This window comes from Syngnathoides biaculeatus, chromosome 19 (genome assembly GCF_019802595.1).
Source record: "Syngnathoides biaculeatus isolate LvHL_M chromosome 19, ASM1980259v1, whole genome shotgun sequence".
NCBI lineage: Eukaryota > Metazoa > Chordata > Actinopteri > Syngnathiformes > Syngnathidae > Syngnathoides > Syngnathoides biaculeatus.
In genome coordinates, this window is record NC_084658.1 from 13462960 (window position 1) to 13480224 (window position 17265).

Sequence of the window (17265 nt, forward strand, 5' to 3'; positions counted from 1 at the left end):
CCCACGGAGAATTGGCAAAATGACTCCAAATTGGCAGTTTCAAACCCAAATTGGCCACTTCCTGTCTTTTTTTGGGAATGACTTTTTGGTGAGTCTACCTAATTTCACGCTAGCATGGCTAAATTTTAGATATCGAAAGCCGTCCTGATGGTTGGATTAAAAAAAAAAAAAAAAGGTTGCCCGGCCCTGTTGTAGACAATGAACGGGAAAGTAAATGTGATTTTTAAAAAAAATTAAACGATTGCAGGTTGAGGCTGTGTCATGTATATGATCTAGTATAACCTTTGTAACCGCAGAGTAATAAAATAAAAAAAAATACTAATTCCAAAAAAAAAAAAATGAATGGAGGATTACGGCTGGCAAGTCTCCTCACTGTCCCCCCCCCCCTCTGCCGTCACATGTACTGTACCTGGCTCCCTCTGTTTCCATGGCGACGGGAGCCCTGTTGCCACGGCGACCGGCTGGGAGCGCAGGAGGGGCGGAATGAACAAAACAGGCGAGGCGGCCGTCGTTTGCTCAGCACGCTTGTTTGCGAGGTTTGTTTTGTTTTTTTTTTTTTTAATAGAAAATCAACTAATCAAAGCAATAAAAAGTACAACTAGAACACTTTGGAAAAATAGACAGCACACATACTTCACACAGATGTTTTTTTTGTCCCCCCCACACCTCCCCAAGTTAAATTAGTGCATGTTCATTCTCATTTCACGCAGATACGACAATTGTGCCATCGTGATTCCCCCCCCCCCCCACTTCGCCCACCTGGCCGGAAAAAAAAACAACAACAATAAAGTGCATTTCACATTTATAAACAACACACGATGCTGTTACTGTGGTAACCACCCCCCCCCAGACATTCACAGGCCCCCCCCTTTTTGAGTGTCGGGTTAAGTCAGCGCCGACCGCTTCCACCCTCTCCTTGGCTACACGATTATTTTCACTGCGTGTGCGTGTAACAGATTAGAAGTGTGACAAGTCTTTTGCGATTCTTCGATACAAAAGCCCTTTTCGCACCCTGTCCGAAAAAGTCGACACCGTACTGGGGGGGCAAAAAAAAAAAAGAAAAGAAAAAGGTGGTGCAACCCAACTCCTTTCGTTAAGAGTGACCGCTTTGGTAGCACCATGCAAGGTGGTTAAGTTGTCCCCCCCCCCCCCCATTTGGAAAGCATGCCTTATTATTATCATCATCATCATCACCATCAATAATATTTACACAACAAAAAACAATTTGTGTGTCACTACATTCAGAAAACAAGGCTTGAAGAGCGCCGTGATATCATCGTACAACATAAAGGAATTTGAGCCCCCCCCTCCCCCTCCAAAAAATAGAACTTTTCAATGAATATAACAAAATAGATTTTTTTTTAATTATTATTATTATTGTGATGACAACATAGACCGGGGCCACTTTCCCAAAAAAAAAAAGATCGTTTGGAAGTGGGCCCAGTTTAGCTCGTGAGATCGTTTTCGAGGTCACTTGACGGACTCGCGCCGATGTCGTCGATCGCTCCCCCCCCTCACCCCCACCCGCTACCCCTCCCTCGCTTTGGCTTCAAGCAGCGTCGCTTTTCGGTGCGATGACGTCGCGGCGGCATGCAGCGGAGCACACACAAAAAAAGAAAAAAGTGCGGTGGGAATTCTATCCGGACGGAGCATCCGCGGGAAAAGGTAAACGCTCCCCCCTCCGGCTCGGGGGGGGCACACGAGGCCACGACACTCAAGAAAGCGGCGGCAAAACACGCGAGGGCGCTCGTATCGCGCGACACGACGTGCCCGTGACGAGACGGGCGCGGGGCTCGGATGTGAGGTCGACCTCATCCGTCCGTTTTGCGTCACGGTGACAAAGCGGCAAATGAGAATTCATCCGCAAAAGTCCGTTTTACGTAAGCGCTTGCGTCACATTTCGATTATCCCTCCCTCGCCGCGGGGAGGAATCACAGTTAAGTGTGCGTGGATGTTATTGCTATCTGAGTATTGCTTCGCTTCTTGGAAAATAACTACCGTACGAAGGTTAGTTATTGCTGACGTGGGTGGGGGGAGTGGGCGGGGGTGAGGGTGCGAGGACTCTTTATTGGCCTAAAAGCAGATGCGTCACATTAATAATGACTCTGTTATACGGAAGCGTATTGCTGCCAAACCAAAAAAAAAAAAAAAAAGTCGCGTATCACATTATAATGTGAATCATTTCACATTATAATGTGGTTAGGATTCACATTATAATGGGTAAAGAGGGGTGAAATTTATCTAGTATTTTCTACGTTATGTGACACGAATCTACATTATGTGAAACGAATCTACGTTATGTGAAAAGCATCTATGTTATATCGTGAAACGATTCACATTATAATGTGAAACCAGTTCACATTATAATCTGGTTACGATTCACACTGTGTGACGTGTCATAGTAAAGAGGGGTGAAATTTATCTGTTTAATATTTTCTACGTTATGTAAAATGAATCTACGTTATCATGTGAAACGAATCAACATTATAACGTGAAACGATTCAGATTATAATGTGAAAATGATTCACATTATAGTGTGAAATGCGACTTTTTTTTTTGTTGTTGGTGTAGCAGCAATACGCTTCCGTACTATTAGGGCACAGGAAGAAGGGTTTTTTTTCTTGACCTTTATAGAGCACATATTGAAATACCTGGAAATTACTATGTCAATCGTAAATTATTTTATATATATATATGTATTTCTTCAACGGAACGGCGGGTCAGCTGGTAAACCTCACAGTTCGGAGGTCACGGGTTCGATCCCGGACCCGCCTATGCGGCGTTTGCATGTTCTCCCCGCGGCTGCGTGAGTTTCCTTTGGGTGGGCACTCCGGTTTCGTCCCACAACCCAAAAATATGTAACATTAATTGGACACTCTAAATTGCCCCTAGGTGTGATTGTTTGTCTCAATGTACCCTGCGATTGGCTGGCAACCAGTTGTGTACCCCGCTTCCTGCCCGTTGACAGCTGGGATAGGCTCCAGCACGCCGCACGACCCTCGTGAGGATGAGCAGCGAAGAAAATTGATGGCTGGATAACAGTGGGCCATCATATTTGGCAACTACAAAAAATGTAAACAAAGACAGGCTTATGGCATCTCTGACAAGAAAAGCATCTCCAATTATCTGTAAATTTTAGAATCTTTTGTATTGTATATTATAATACAAACCTAGTCATAAATATGTAACAAAAAAGGTAAGTTACGTACTTAATGAAAATTATTTAAAGGACTACTGTATACGAAGAGTTAAGTGGAGATATGGTTTTGATTATGTAAAAATAATGGGACAAAATGTTTGCCAAATTGTGCACATGCATATAAAATTACAGAACGTGTTGCTTAATTTTAAGTATTTAAATAAAGTACCGTAATTTAAATTTACGGTAGTTGTTTAGGTCACAATATTTAAATCAAAATGATTTCTTGTCATTTCAATATGTGCCCCACAGTAGGTAAAATTATTAGGAGGGCCCCACAATGGGTTCATCCATTTATCATCATATCATAATTCAATTGAGTTGATTGGCTGCGATAACTCACACGGGGGTCGACTGACATACGGGGAACAAAATGGTGGAATTCTCCCGCACGGGCTTAATGCAACGTTCGACTGCGTCAACATTCAGAAATCGAGCAAACGGGGGGCTAGGGGGGTGGGGGGGTACTGCCAGGTGGTCTCCGGTGAGTGGGGGGGGGGGGGGGTGTCAAACACATTCACGCACCAGAATCCAGTGAAAGACCAGAAGCGCGCCGAGGCTGCCTCGTTTCCACAAGAGAAGCCGGCGTCTATTTTTAGCTGGCCGCGCCTCTTTAGGTTGCCACGCACGTTCGCAGCGGGCGGGGATGGATGCTGATCCAGACTTTACAGATGGAGGGTGGGCGGGGGGTAAAAAAAAAAAATATATAATAATGATCATAAAATAGGCCTGCGTGCTTGCCGATGTCATCTGCCTGTTTTTTTTTTTTTTTTTTTTTAATCTCCCCTTTTCAGCGACTAATAATCCCAAAAAGGATAGAGCACGTGGCGGCCGAAGCTGCGTTGTGATGTGCACCCTCTGCAGAGCGGGACAAGGGTGGGGCACCGAAAAGGGAGCGGGGGGGGTGGATGGGGGCGGGGGCAGCATGCAACAACGTAGCCGCCTCAAGTGAGGAAGACAAGAAAGGGACGAACGCCTCGCTGGATGACGAGAAAACGCCGCCGTCCGCTTGGTTAGCTCCCGTCCGCCCCTCAACGTGACCGAGGACCACCAACCTCTTTCAGAACCCGCCCGGGTCAATTTGAGACAACCCTCTCGAACCCCTCCCAGATGGACCACCAAGAAGATTTCAAATAGGTCTGCTCGTTCCAACCTAGGGTGAACCTCACAGTCTCTAAACAAGACCCCACCTGGGTCACCCAAGCGGCACCACACGCTCAAAATCCACCCAGATCAGTTCCCCCCTCCAAACCCGCCAAGGTGACCCTCCCTCTTGAAACCCAGTTGGCTCCAGCACCAGGGTGCCACCCTCGCTTAAGACCTACCCAGGTGAACCAACCCAAAATTGCTTCAACCAAGGGGCACCCCACTCCCAGAACCCCTAAGGTGGACCAACCCAAGGGCACTCCCCCCCTCTCAGACCCCACACAGGTCCGTTTGCCAACCAATGGGCGCCCCCTCCCTCCCGAATCCCAACCGTTTGGGTTCCTCGGGGGTCAGACGTCGCTGGGAGTCCGCGCCCGCTGCGCCACGCTGGCGGGGACACAGCCGCAGCACACCAACCACAGCGCCTTCTGGATCTCCTGGTTCCGGAAGGCGTAGATGACCGGGTTGATGACGGAATTGTAGGTGGCGGGCACCAGCGTGGCGTAGGTGTACAGCGGCGGGTACGTGTAGTCGGCGATGAGCGAGTAGACGGTGAAGGGCATCCAACAGGCGGCGAAGGTCCCGAGGATGATGGCCAACGTGGAGACGCCCTTCCGCGTGGTGACGTAGTGAGGCGAGGCGGCTAGGAAGTGGTGCTGGAGGGCAATCTGGTGGGCGTGGCGCATCACGATCTTGCAGATCTGCACGTAGAGCTGCAGCATGAGACCGAACAGGAGCAGGAAGGAGACCGAGAGCACGGCGATGTTGTTCTTGGTGAGCGGGCGCACCACGCTGCACGTGGCCTCCTCGGCCAAACAGTTCACGCCCGTGACGGGGAGCAGACCCAAGCACAGCGAGAGCCCCCACAGCAGCACCAGCATGGTGTACGTGAAGGCCGCCGTGCGCTCCGAGTTGTAGGTCAGGGCGTAGTACAGCGACAGGTAGCGGTCGATGGTGATGGCCAAAAGACTGAAGACGGAGGCGGAGAAGGAGGCCACCACCAGACCCACGGTGAGAAGTTGGGCCGAGTCCGACTGGAGCAGGTAGGCACAGGTGAAGTGCAGGACCAGGCCCAGGCCGGCCAGCAGGTCGGCCAGCGCCAGGCTGCCGATGAGCAAGAACATGGGCGCCCGCAGGGCCGGGTTCTGCCAGATCACCAGGACCACCAGCGCGTTCTCGCAGGCGATCAGGGTCCCCGAAGTGCACAGGACGATGTCCCACGGGTTGACCAGCAGGGGCAGCTGACGGGGCGAAAGGGACTCCTCCACGGGGAACGTCGCCGGGACGCTGGAGTTGTCCGGCGGCCCCCCGCCGCTGGCCCACGCCGTGGGCTCGGGGCTCAGCCAGCTGGGGGTGCCCGGTTGCTCTTCGCTCATTGTGGCCCCCGTCTGAAAAGACACCCAAACTCCGTAAGGCCGTGATATTTCGGGATGGGTCGTGTTTGCCCCAAATATTTTTCCAATGAACGTGACCATTTTCATAAATTGATGAACAAATAATTCTGACCACAACTCTTCAATATGCATTCTCAGACCGCAGTTCTTTAAACGTTATTAGATTTTAGGTTTTCCCCCTTTTTTTTTATGGCAACATTTTCACTCATTTCTGCGCTCATAATTCATGAACATGCCTTGGGTGGACGTCGCCACGAAGCAGGATTATGTGAAGACCGCTCAGCTGATTTTCACAAAACTTTGCGCATGGCCGAAGGGACCCGATCCCGTGAAATCCTGACACAAAAGGACGATTTTCCGACCTATCCGGGCGAAATCCGGCGAATCCCACGTGACAAGAATTCAGTCACGTGCACGTTTGGCGATCCAAAATGTTGCGGGCCCTTGGCGGGGGGGGGGGACTGAGCGCGATACCGACTAACACAATAATCCATAACAAAGACGCGCGTCTCTGCCCGGGTACATAGCCGAGAGAGCGTGAATACCGGGCGGTCGGAGGCCGACCCACCCCGCCCGGCGCGACGGCAGCATGCACCCAAAGTGGCCATATGTTACTGCTGCTGATATTCCCGCTGCTCCACGTCAGCAGAAAGGATGCTGGAGTTGGGGGCGGGGGGGTCATTTTCCTCCCGCGTGTCACGGACGCCCAACGCAGCTTACCTTGAGAGTCGGTGAGCTGGCGCTGGAGCCGTTCAGAGGCAACCTTTTACATCCATGGCTGCCGGAGGTGGACGGAGAAGAGAGGAGGAGGCTGGTGCTGGTACTGGAGGGGGGAGGGAGGGGTCGAGGGGGTGGCGGGAGGGGATGCGGCTCCCCTTTCGGCTTGGTGATGCAAGGATGGAAAGAAAGAGAGAGAGAGAGAGAGGAGGCGAGGGAAAAAGAAGAGTGCAGACTGCGGCTGCGTGAGGGGAGGGGTGGCTCACGAACTGACAGGGGGGGAGGCGGGAGGAGGGGGGGGGCCGGCGTTGGCGCGCCTTTCCGAAGAAAATGCAGGATTGTTCCTTTTTACGTCCCGCGCGGCCCATCGTTACTCTGAAAAAAAACTGATTCCGACGTTTTCCCGGCGTAAGTTTTGCAAACACACCAGGTCATGATGATGATCATCTACCCAATTTCATGCTACTAAATGATAATTGATAAATATGAATCAAACGTAGTCCCCGTGTCCTTTCATACTTTTCGGCGGGTCAGCCGACGATAAAACACACCTCCCGCATTTTGCTCATTGAAAGTTTCTCACGAAGCCCCGACCGAGCAGCCGTCGGGGGGGGGGGGACGGGACTGGATGACTTTAAAAATAGCTCTCATTGCAGCACAAGCGAACGTCTTGAGCGGGTGGCACCACCGGGGGGCGATAGCGAGCGGCTATGAGTCATCGCCGCGACGTCGGAAGAAAGCGAGTCCGTTGCCTCAATACTGGCTTTATTTCTTTTTCTTTAAAACAGAAAATGATCACGAATTCAGGCCTCCTCCGTCACTCCCCTCATGTTAAACTCACCAACACCTACAAAACGGTATCAAAAGTGCACCATAGTCTTATTAATACATCTCTGACGTTTTCCAATAATAGCTTTTTTCTGTGTGTGTGTGTAATATTTATACAAATACCATTCTGTACACTGTAGAAATACACAATCACGGTCGCCCCTTGTATTTTAGTTATGAATATTCCCGACTCGCGCGAGGGAACGTCATGAAAGACTGAAGGCTCGTGCGTCCCTCAAACTTGAACGCCACTCAAAAAACAAAAAAAAATCTGTACAAATAGGCGCGCTATGCCGTTAAATGTATCCTCGACGCCATTTCTTCCGTTATTGTCCCGCGGGCTCGACCCGCGTTCAGTCCCTGGACTGGTAGAAGAGGATGTAGCCCGACTCGGAGTTCTTGGAGATCTCCGAGGTGAGCCCGTAGAACTCCTCGATGGCCTGCGCGTCGATTTTCTGCACGGGCGTACAAACGGCGATTAAAAAAAAATAATAATAATTTTAAATGTGAAAACATTTTTAAAGCACTCGATCATTACCTCCACGATGTCGTCGTCGAACAACAACCAAAAGTCGTGACTTTTGACGATGGCGATGTAGTGGCCTCTGTTCGGACCACTGCAAAGACAAAAACTTGCGGTCCATATTTGTGCTTTTGTAACCCCCCCACCGCCACCTTCTATTTTTCTACGCACCTCCCACAATGTACCACCACGGCGACCAGGTCGTAGAGCCGCTCGGGATTGGTGGCGTCTCCGGACGTGTTGAAGAGGCGCAGCTCCAGCGGGAAGACGACGCGGTACGACAGCTTGGTGTAGCGCTGCAGCTGCTCCATGTACTTGAAGCGCTTCAGGTGCAGGGCCAGGATCATCGGCAGCTTCTTCACGCGCATCCTGGAGCGCCGAGCCACCGGTTAAGAGATTTTGCGTGAGTGTTGCGACTGTTAAACGTTACAAAATACGTGCGCGAGTGCCAAATTTCATTCAAATTACACGCGTGCCGGCAATATGACCAAATCTGAGAAATTTTCCAAACTTTTGAATCAAAATTGGGAAAGGCCAGATTATCACGTTTATGAAAGACGATCCCGAACGATTATCACGTGGTGTGAGATGTCATTTGTGGTCACTGATCTGGTTGGAAAACAGGCGAGGTCGAAAAATGGCAAATACAAAAACTTTTCAATAATAGTGTCGTAATTTCCGGCCTACGAGCCGCGACTTCCCCCCACACGCTTTCAACCCTGCAGTTCAATTTGTGAATTTCTAACGGCCGCAAAAGACCCGTGGAATATACCTGCCGACGAAGTGACTTTTACCAGCGGTCTCTTAGAGCTGCGTTAGCGCTGAGCTAGCATGTTGCTGCTGTGTTACTGGCGTCTCTCAGTGATATTTACCGGTAAGTTTTACCTTAACCAGCCCTGTTAGCGTTAACGCGACTCTCGTGTTAGCACTAGCTTTAGCGCGATGCTAGCGTTAAACTCTTTCTGTGTATGTACCCTGTTAGCACTGCGTTAGCACTGCTGTGTTACTGGTGTGTCCCAGTGATAATTACCCGTAAGTTTTATTTTAACCGGCCCTGATAGCTTTAGCGCAGCGATCGTGTTAGTACTAGCTACTAACGGTAGCGCCGCGCCAGCGTTAAACTCTGTGTACCGTCTACCGTCTGCCCTGTTAGCACTGCGTTAGCGCTGTGCTAACGTGTTGCTGCTGTGTTACTGGCGTGTCTCAGTGACATTTTCCGGTAAGTTTTATTTTAACCAGCCCTGTTAGCGCTGGCGCAGTGTTAGCACTAGCGCTAAACTCTTTCTGTGTAAAAATGAGTTAAAATTCTGAGGCGAACACACCTCTTGTGCGCCTCCTGCTTGCTCCTACATTCTTCACAGTAGTATTTGTACTCGCTGCACAGCGTCTCCGTGTTGCTGAAGCCTCTGAAAGGGGCGAAAAAGGACACAGTTCGACTTCCCCGTTTTGAGTCCCGCCACGAGGGCGATGGCGGTTGATCCACGCGGAGGAGGAGTTTACCTAAGGCAGTGTGTGATGGAGGTATTCTGTTCTACATCCACAGAAAGGTCCAGGAAGTCCTCGTCTTTGCTGCTTATCTGGGAGGAAAAGATGGGCAAAGATGCGCGTTACACTCCAGCCCTGTAGGTGGCGGTATTACAAAGTCAATCCCCCCCCAAAAAATGCAAAAAGATGAATGTTCCAACTGTATTATATTACAGTCCCATAAAACTTTTTTTTTGGAGTCCGGTACAAACTGACGTGACATTTACACATTATCATAATAAATCAAAGAGACCGAACAATATCATAAATATTAGGGAATACATACAAATTGCAGCAGCAAAGGGGGAGTACATGGCAGGTCGCAGGCGCATTGAGACATCTCAAAAGAAAATGTGTGTGTGTGTTTGTGTGTGGGGGGGGGGGGGGTGTCACAAAAAATGATTTGAACCTGACAATACCATCAAGGTTCCACCAGATGGCACCAATGCAAAATCATTCTTGTTTTGGCCTGAGCACAAATATTGAAGTGATTTTCAGCGAGTAACAAGGCACGTTCCCCCAAAAAATCTGTGAATAATATGCATATTTGTGAGTATTGAACTGCAAATATCCGGGGGAAATGGGCTTTGGCAATGTACGTTTAATTTTTACTAGTTGATTGGTAAAAGCGTTTGTTTCTAGATGAGACATCCGGCAAACTTGATAATTAGCATAATTTCCGGCCTATAAGCCGCGACTTCTTCCCACACGCTTTTAACACTGCGGTTTATGCTGTGATGCGGCTAATTTGTGCATGATTTTTCTAACGGCCGCAAGGGGGCACTCGACCGGAAAAGGTAAGCGTGAGACCGGTGGAATATATGTGTTGAGGAAGTGACTTTTACCGGTCTGGCCCTGTTAGCGCTGCGCTAGCGTGTTACTGCGGTGTCTTAGTGATTTTGACCGGTATGTTTTTTTTTTTTTTTAAACAGCCCTGTTAGGGCGGCGGCACAAGCGTTAGCATTAGCGTGGTGGCATTAGCATTAGCGCGTGCAGGGGCGGTAGCGTTAAAACTGTGTACCGTATTTCTTTGTAAATATCTTGTTTTAATGCGGCCAAATGGTTGCTTTACAAATGTATTTAATGCTGATTTAATTTCATTTAAATAAATGAAAATAAATACAATTTAATTTAATGCTTGTAATGTACTGGGTGAGGCTTATAGCCAGGTGCGCTCTGTAGGCCGGGAATTACGGTAGATTCTCCCGCGCCATCACCGCTACGATACTACCTCCGAAGTCAGGGGAAAAAAAGCGCCGGGTCGGCTTTCTCACCGTCTCGCAGGTGAGGCAGCGGGTCTCGTTGGTGAGGGTGCCCTGGAAGATCTCGTGCACCCAGGTGGGGGCGGGCGCGGCGTTGCTGTTGTTGTTCTGCGAGTCCAGCGTGCCGTTGGCCAGGCGGCCGTTGGTCTTCTCCTGCTTCCGCTCCTCCTGGAGCAGGTCGGCGATGGTGTTGAGCAGGTAGTTCAGGAACTCGTGGGCGTCCTGCTGCATGTAGTTGTCGAAGAGCTCTGCGGCGAGGGCAAATGAAGAGGAGGTAGTGCGATAAAATGGTGAAGGAAAAAAATATATATTCATATTTGTATGCTTTGTTGTTCTTACCGTTTTCTTTGCGCAGGCGGGTGATGAACTTTTTGGGCGGTATGACGCCGACTTTCCTCTTCTGGTTGGCGATGCTGTGAAAGAGGTCGGCCAGGCAGGTGAGCAGGTTCTCCTTGCGCCGGGGCTGCCCGCGATACGCCAGGATCTTCTCCCGGAAGGGCCGGCAGAAGTAGAGCGCCTGCAGCACCGAGTTGCAGTAGCAGGTGTTCCCGAACTGGAAAAGAAAAGGCTGCCCGTTCACGCAAATTTCCAGAAAAAAAAAAAAAAAAAAAAACCCTGCCCTCTCGTGAAGGTTGACGTACGTTGACCAGGCCGAAGTAGTGCTCGTTGACCGGAAACTGCTCAGATCCAATCTCTTTCTCCAGAGCAGAGGCATTGGCGCCCTGCGGAGGCCCCCAAAAACAAAGACATCAGGCGCTATTTCCTCGTGAACGGTCGCCCGCGCTCAAGGTCGTTTGTCACTGGGATGAATGGGTCACAAGGAAGTCGACTCCCCGGCGGGCCTTCGCTGGCAGAATCGAAATAAGCCGCGCGCGTGCACAGGAGGCGATTGTTTATTTACACTCGACACAAAGTCGGCGTGAAAAGCGCTTGGGCAATTTACCCACGGGTGTTCCTTTCACTTCCTGCCCGTGAAGCTAGGTTTACAAGTAGCTTTATTTTTAAAAAATAATTCAGGTTGGATTTAGACTTTAGATTTATTTACGTCACAAGCCAACAGATTCTGACATGCTTGGCTTTGAGTGAGATTGCTCAGTCATCCTTGTTTGGCTCAGTGTGACAAAGGTGGTCCTCAGTTTAAGATAAAACGTTACGAGGCTGCAAATTGATTTATATTCATGGCCTGCGGGTGTTTTCATACAAATACTTGCACTAGTTGTGATTTTACGACAGCGCTGTACTGCGGACAAGGAGCTGGATGCACTCCACAACTGCGCAGCTGATGTTCAACCATGTCGTCATTGCCTTGCGCTGGGAATACCAAGTAGCTCGTCAAAGGGACCGAACGACTCAACTTCACCCGAACCTTCACGGCAATCAAGTTAACGCGGCTTTTGCGCCGCTATTCCCCAACCGTGCGCCCAGGAGGTTAGCGAGCTGTCACCCGTCGGCTGCTCGTTAGCCTGACGTTAGCTTAGGTGGCTAACTAGCGCCCTTCGCTACAAAACAGGGGCTCGATCGGCGCACTAATGTTACAACATTCGCCGCTGAGGGGGGCGGAAAGCGCGCAAAGTCGCGGTTCCGCCGTACACGCGGCACTCACCATGGTACAAAAAGAGGCAAATTTGGAGACTGTCATTAGGATTTCCATTCAGCCAGCGCCATCTTCAAGTGCACCGCCTCGTTTGAGCAGATAAGCTTCAGATGACTGCTTTGCTTTACGGTAGCATAGAAGGCAGGATCCCTTGCAGCGGACGACAACAGAGGCTGATACAGAAAAGCGAGAGCGCTCACTAGAAGTCACTTCCGTATTGGGTAAATGTTCGAATTATGCAAAAAAAAAAAAAAAACACGTACGAGAAGAAGCGAGAGGATACACTGCAAGTCACTTCCGCGTTGTCCCTCATAACTTTTTTTAATTTCTTTTTTGACTCAAGAGTTTTATTATGACGTCGTAGGCTCGTACAAAATACGCGTGAAAAAAGAATGAAGAGGTACCATAAACATGTTTGACAAAGCTAAACACGTCATCATAAAAAAAATTAAAAAACGACAGTAGCTGGGTTCAGCTGTGATGTGCGCTTTAGTGAGACGACACTACTTCCGCTTTGGGCAGCACACGCCTGTAAATGGTTTGGGCTGCTCTTTGTTGTTGGGCTTGACGCTCATATTCTGTCATTTCAGGTCGTACACGACTCGTACAAAAATGTATAAAATAATTGAGCAGAGCCATGATCGCTTAATCAATTTTCAGGGCTTCTGCATTTTTTATTCAGGCATTTACACAAGGCAACTCCAGTTTTCACCCCCAACAACGCGGAGATCGAGGACCTCAAAGTTCTCTTTCCGCCGTACCCGCCATCTTAATCAGACCCTGGGTAAGATGTGCCTTGTCTAAAATCGTAAATTTCACCCACAAGTACTCAATTTTATCCGACATTTGCCCTCGTGTATGTAGCACAACAATAGTCTTGTACGTGTGAGATGTAAATGTCTTCCAATCTCCCCGTGGAAGAGCATTAAACCCTACTAAGTGTATTGGAGCTACGGCGTGGCTGTCCATGTGGGCCGAGAAGCCAACATTAGCCTTCACTGGGACTTTGGAATGATACATTAACTAAAATCTTACTACTTAGACAAAATATTTATTTTCATTTGTCTTTTATTGTACTGTGCGCAGTTAAAATAAAAAGCGTTTTGTTTTGTGTATTTTCAGTAATCAGGCATCATGACGAACACCAGAGGCAAGAGGAGGGGGACCAGGTACATGTTCAGCAGACCATTCCGCAAGCATGGTGAGTATATATTTTATTTTTATTATGATTTTCTTTTACATGTTGTGCAAGTGCATGTCATAGCTGTAAACTGTACATATTTACACTGAATTTTCCGTCCGATTCAACAGGCCCGATTCCCCTGTCCACTTACATGCGCATCTACAAGAAAGGAGACATTGTTGACATCAAGGTAAGGATTCGGTCATGTAGTTTTGAATATAATAAAAAAAAAATGTGAATCAACAGGATATTTAATTATTTGTGGTACTTGAGGCGTCTTAGACTTAAAACATGGATGACTATTCAACAGTAAACTATATAAATCGTCATTGCTAATAGTTAATCTGGAAAAAAAACATATATAGTATAATAATATTCAATTTTGTAATATTGTTAATGTAGATGTATGACATTTAATGACCTAAATTCAAATATTCAGTAATACAGAATATATTAGTCTTCAAAATCATATCTGTACGAGATGAATTCAAATTGGATGTTTGTTTTAAGAAAGCAATAAATGCAGAGAGATGCTAAAATGGTATTAAATTTAAAAAAAATTATGAAAGGGTAAGAATGCATATAAAATGTTTCACTGTAAAAAAATAAGACCTTTTAATGACCAAGGTCATGTGTAGCCTCCATTTAAATGTAATTGTCAAGACTAAATTTTAGCAGGTGTGAAAGTAATATTAGATTAATATAAATACAATTAGTGTCAGATTGTTGCTATCTGTCATCGGTTTAGTATAATACAGTTGATTTAATACTATAATATTAATATGTTTAATACTAGTTACTATATTACATTGCAAAAATTTTGGATATTGAATGTTATGTAAAAGTACAAAAGTTAAAATAAAAAAAAAAAGGGGGAATCCAAGAATGTGCATTTTAGTTGGTTAACTATATCAATATTCGAGATTACATCTTTATATACTGTAATAAGTGAGTAACGTCACGTCTGCTTGTGTGCGCATCCTCTCCAAGGGCACGGGTACCGTTCAGAAGGGTATGCCACACAAATGCTACCACGGCAAGACCGGGCGAGTCTACAACGTCACCCAACACGCCGTCGGCGTCATCGTCAACAAGCAGGTCAAGTAAGTACGCGTGCGCGCGAGAAGCGAGACCCCACCTTCACTTTGCCACCGGGACAGTCGGTGTCCCCCCGTGGTCATTCATTTGGGGCAAAGCACTCGGGACCTCCGGCATCCTCAGCCTCGATCGTCCAGTCGGAGCTGAGCCGCCAGCGGGGTTTTACAACAGAGGTTGCGGGGGTGGGCGGCAAAGCAAAACCTGTCCCGGCGCGAGACAGAAAGCCAAACCCCCCCCCCCTCCCCCTTTGAAATGTTTGGCGGGGGTTTTGGCTACAGGGGCAAGATCCTGGCCAAGAAGATCAACGTGCGCATCGAGCACGTGAAGCACTCGAAGAGCCGCGACAGCTTCCTGCAGCGCGTCAAGGAGAACGAGCGCAAGAAGATGGAGGCCAAGCAGAACGGCACCTGGGTGGAGCTCAAGCGGCAGGTAGCGGCGTTAGACGCGGCCAAAGTCACCTGTGACGTTCTCATCCGTGATTTGACCTGTTTCTAACAAATGTTTTCAATGTCACCCTCGCTCTCCGCACAGCCCGCTGCGCCCCGCGAGGCCCACTTTGTCAGCACCAAGAAGAACAAGCCACAGCTGCTGGAGCCCATTCCCTACGAGTTCATGGCATAAACGTGCTCGTTCAAATAAAAATGTTTGGACACAGCTGGAAACTCTTCACGCGTCTCCTTTTACATTAAAGAGCAAAATGGATCGCAAGTGGGAAAAATGGAAGTGTATTAAAGTGCTCAAGTTTATACTGCATCTTACAAGTACTCTAAATGAAGCAATCCAAATATTAGATTATGTAATTGGGAGCAAATTGACCTTTTAGAGTATTTTCCTCACGTTTGTTTTTCACTTGCTATAGAAAAATGTTTCTACCATATTCAACATTTTGAGATGTGCCAGTACTTCGGGTTTGATCACATATTTGTGACAATATTCTTGAGAAAAATGAACATTTTGCTTCGCATTCTGAAAAGTCTGTTTTTATCCACTGCAAAATAAAGTATATCTTAATGATTCAATCTGCAAATTATCAAGATTAATAGGAAAATGAGAACGTTTACAATAATGAAGGCCATCTTCCACTCGAGTCACCGATGGTGTAGTGGTACACACGCCTGCCTTTGGCGTGGGATCAATTCCCGCTCGGTGATGGTGTCGATATCTGTGACTGACTGGCGACCAGTTCAGGGTATAGTCTGCCTTTTGCCCGAAGCCAGCTGGGATAGGCTCCAGCTTTCATGCAACCCTTGTGAGGATAAGCAGCTTGGATAATGAAACGACATCTTCCAGTCAAATGAATACGCCTAAATCATACATGAACCCAATGAGTGTTTTTATACAAATATTTACTGTTATTATGAAATGACTGTGTTGGGTGGTGGGCCGCCGCTTTTCGTAATAGGTGCGTGTTCGTAAGGTGAGGATCCCACAGTAGTAGCAGTTTTACGATGAGTCCACTAGGGGGCAGTGTCTATCAAGTGAAATTGATATCAGGGTCTCCCGAATCATATTTCCTTGTAGGCTAAAATGCAACTGCACATCCTGTTTTATGTTGTCAACATTTTAGTACATTTCTTAGTGTAGTCGACTCATTTGATGAATTCAGGAGCGGTTTTGCTTTGTCCTGAATTACTCATCGAAGTGCGTTTTGTAGACGCAACAGTAAGAATATTTCAGTAAATATTGCATTTGAATGAAAAAATACTTAGAGGCCTTAAATATGAAGCAATAAAATGAAAAGTAAGAAGTCTGAGCACGCCTTGTTCACATGAGCACATTTTCTCAACACCCACGTTTGCAACCCCCAAGTAGAGGGCATACACGTAATCATAAATAAAAATAATCTTCGGCAAACAAAAATCAAAATAGTGTTCGGAAAAGGATGAAATAAATGTTTTTCCCCACTTTTGCGAGGAGGACCGCCTGCCACTTGTTTAATCAGCGCGAGGCTCGACATGCCTGACCGCTTATGTGACAAATATGTTATCTGGTCCAAGCTGGGTACTTCATCCAATATTGACACAAATTAGCACCGGTCGGCCAAGATAGCGCCGAGGTGACAGGATGAAAAGTGGGGACGCGATAAAGAACGCTTTTATTTTCGCTCACGTGAAGATGACGGATGTCCCGAAAGTGCGGAAACTTCTCCTAAAATGTTTATTAGCGGCGACGCTAGCTTAATTAGCATCCTGTGCGAGTTTTTTACTACAACACACTTTTTAAATATTATCCTTTTTTTCCCCTCTTGTCTGTTTTCAGGATGCCGTCAAGTAACTCTCACGACCCCCGACGTATTTTTGAGAAGTTTCCTCCCCCCTCAGGTCAGGGAATTCAAGTCTTATCGGCGCCGAGCGCTACAAGGGATAAGATAAAAAAAAGGCGGGAAAACAAAATGCGATTGATCAACAAGCAAGTTTGCGGCCTTTGTATTGATCCACGGTGTCTGCATTTTTTTTTTGTTTTTTTTTTTGCTTGTAGGGTTCTAGATAAGGAGGCGCTGATAAGTTTTGGATACACTGTGCATTCCGTCCACTTTTTGCACTTTTTAACAGGTACGTTAACAACGTCGACAAATTGTAAACACCACTTACGGAAAATGTTTTTGTTTTTTTTCTTTTTTTTTGAGATCATAATTGCAAAAACTGGAGATAAATAAAATTATGAGCAGTGGTCACAGCAGGATGTGCCGAAATAAAATAAATAAGTCATGTCACAATTAGCTAAAAAGAAGAAAAAAAACAATAAATAATTAGCCACCAGTCACCTCAGAATGAGTCCAAAAACTAAATTAGTCACA

General features: G+C 47.3%; 3 protein-coding genes across 4 annotated transcripts; 1 reads left to right on the forward strand and 2 right to left on the reverse strand.

Annotated features, from left to right (window-relative positions):
* Positions 1-4695: 4695 nt before the first annotated feature.
* On the reverse strand, positions 4696-5721 carry gpr12 (G protein-coupled receptor 12). Its single transcript, XM_061805609.1, has one exon. It carries the CDS (start codon positions 5719-5721, stop codon positions 4696-4698), a length of 1026 nt encoding a protein of 341 aa, XP_061661593.1.
* Positions 5722-7210: 1489 nt separating this feature from the next.
* usp12a (ubiquitin specific peptidase 12a) lies at positions 7211-12680 on the reverse strand. Its single transcript, XM_061805663.1, has 10 exons — positions 12451-12680; positions 12197-12360; positions 11235-11315; positions 10933-11146; positions 10606-10841; positions 9308-9384; positions 9130-9213; positions 7979-8176; positions 7823-7901; positions 7211-7739 (listed from the first exon to the last, which is right to left on the reverse strand). The coding sequence occupies exons 2-10, from the start codon at positions 12242-12244 to the stop codon at positions 7638-7640; spliced, it is 1119 nt and encodes a 372-aa protein (XP_061661647.1). The 5' UTR covers positions 12245-12360; positions 12451-12680; the 3' UTR covers positions 7211-7637.
* A 177-nt stretch (positions 12681-12857) lies between these two features.
* Positions 12858-15123, forward strand: rpl21 (ribosomal protein L21). 2 transcript variants are annotated; one of them, XM_061805664.1, is made up of 6 exons: positions 12858-12971; positions 13310-13388; positions 13499-13560; positions 14361-14473; positions 14747-14897; positions 15000-15123. In XM_061805664.1, exons 2-6 carry the CDS (start codon positions 13322-13324, stop codon positions 15087-15089), a joined length of 483 nt encoding a protein of 160 aa, XP_061661648.1. In that variant the 5' UTR covers positions 12858-12971; positions 13310-13321; the 3' UTR covers positions 15090-15123. The 2 variants fall into 2 exon arrangements, with proteins under 2 accessions (XP_061661648.1, XP_061661649.1); XM_061805665.1 differs by lacking the exon at positions 12858-12971 and adding an exon at positions 13009-13043.
* Positions 15124-17265: the final 2142 nt, after the last annotated feature.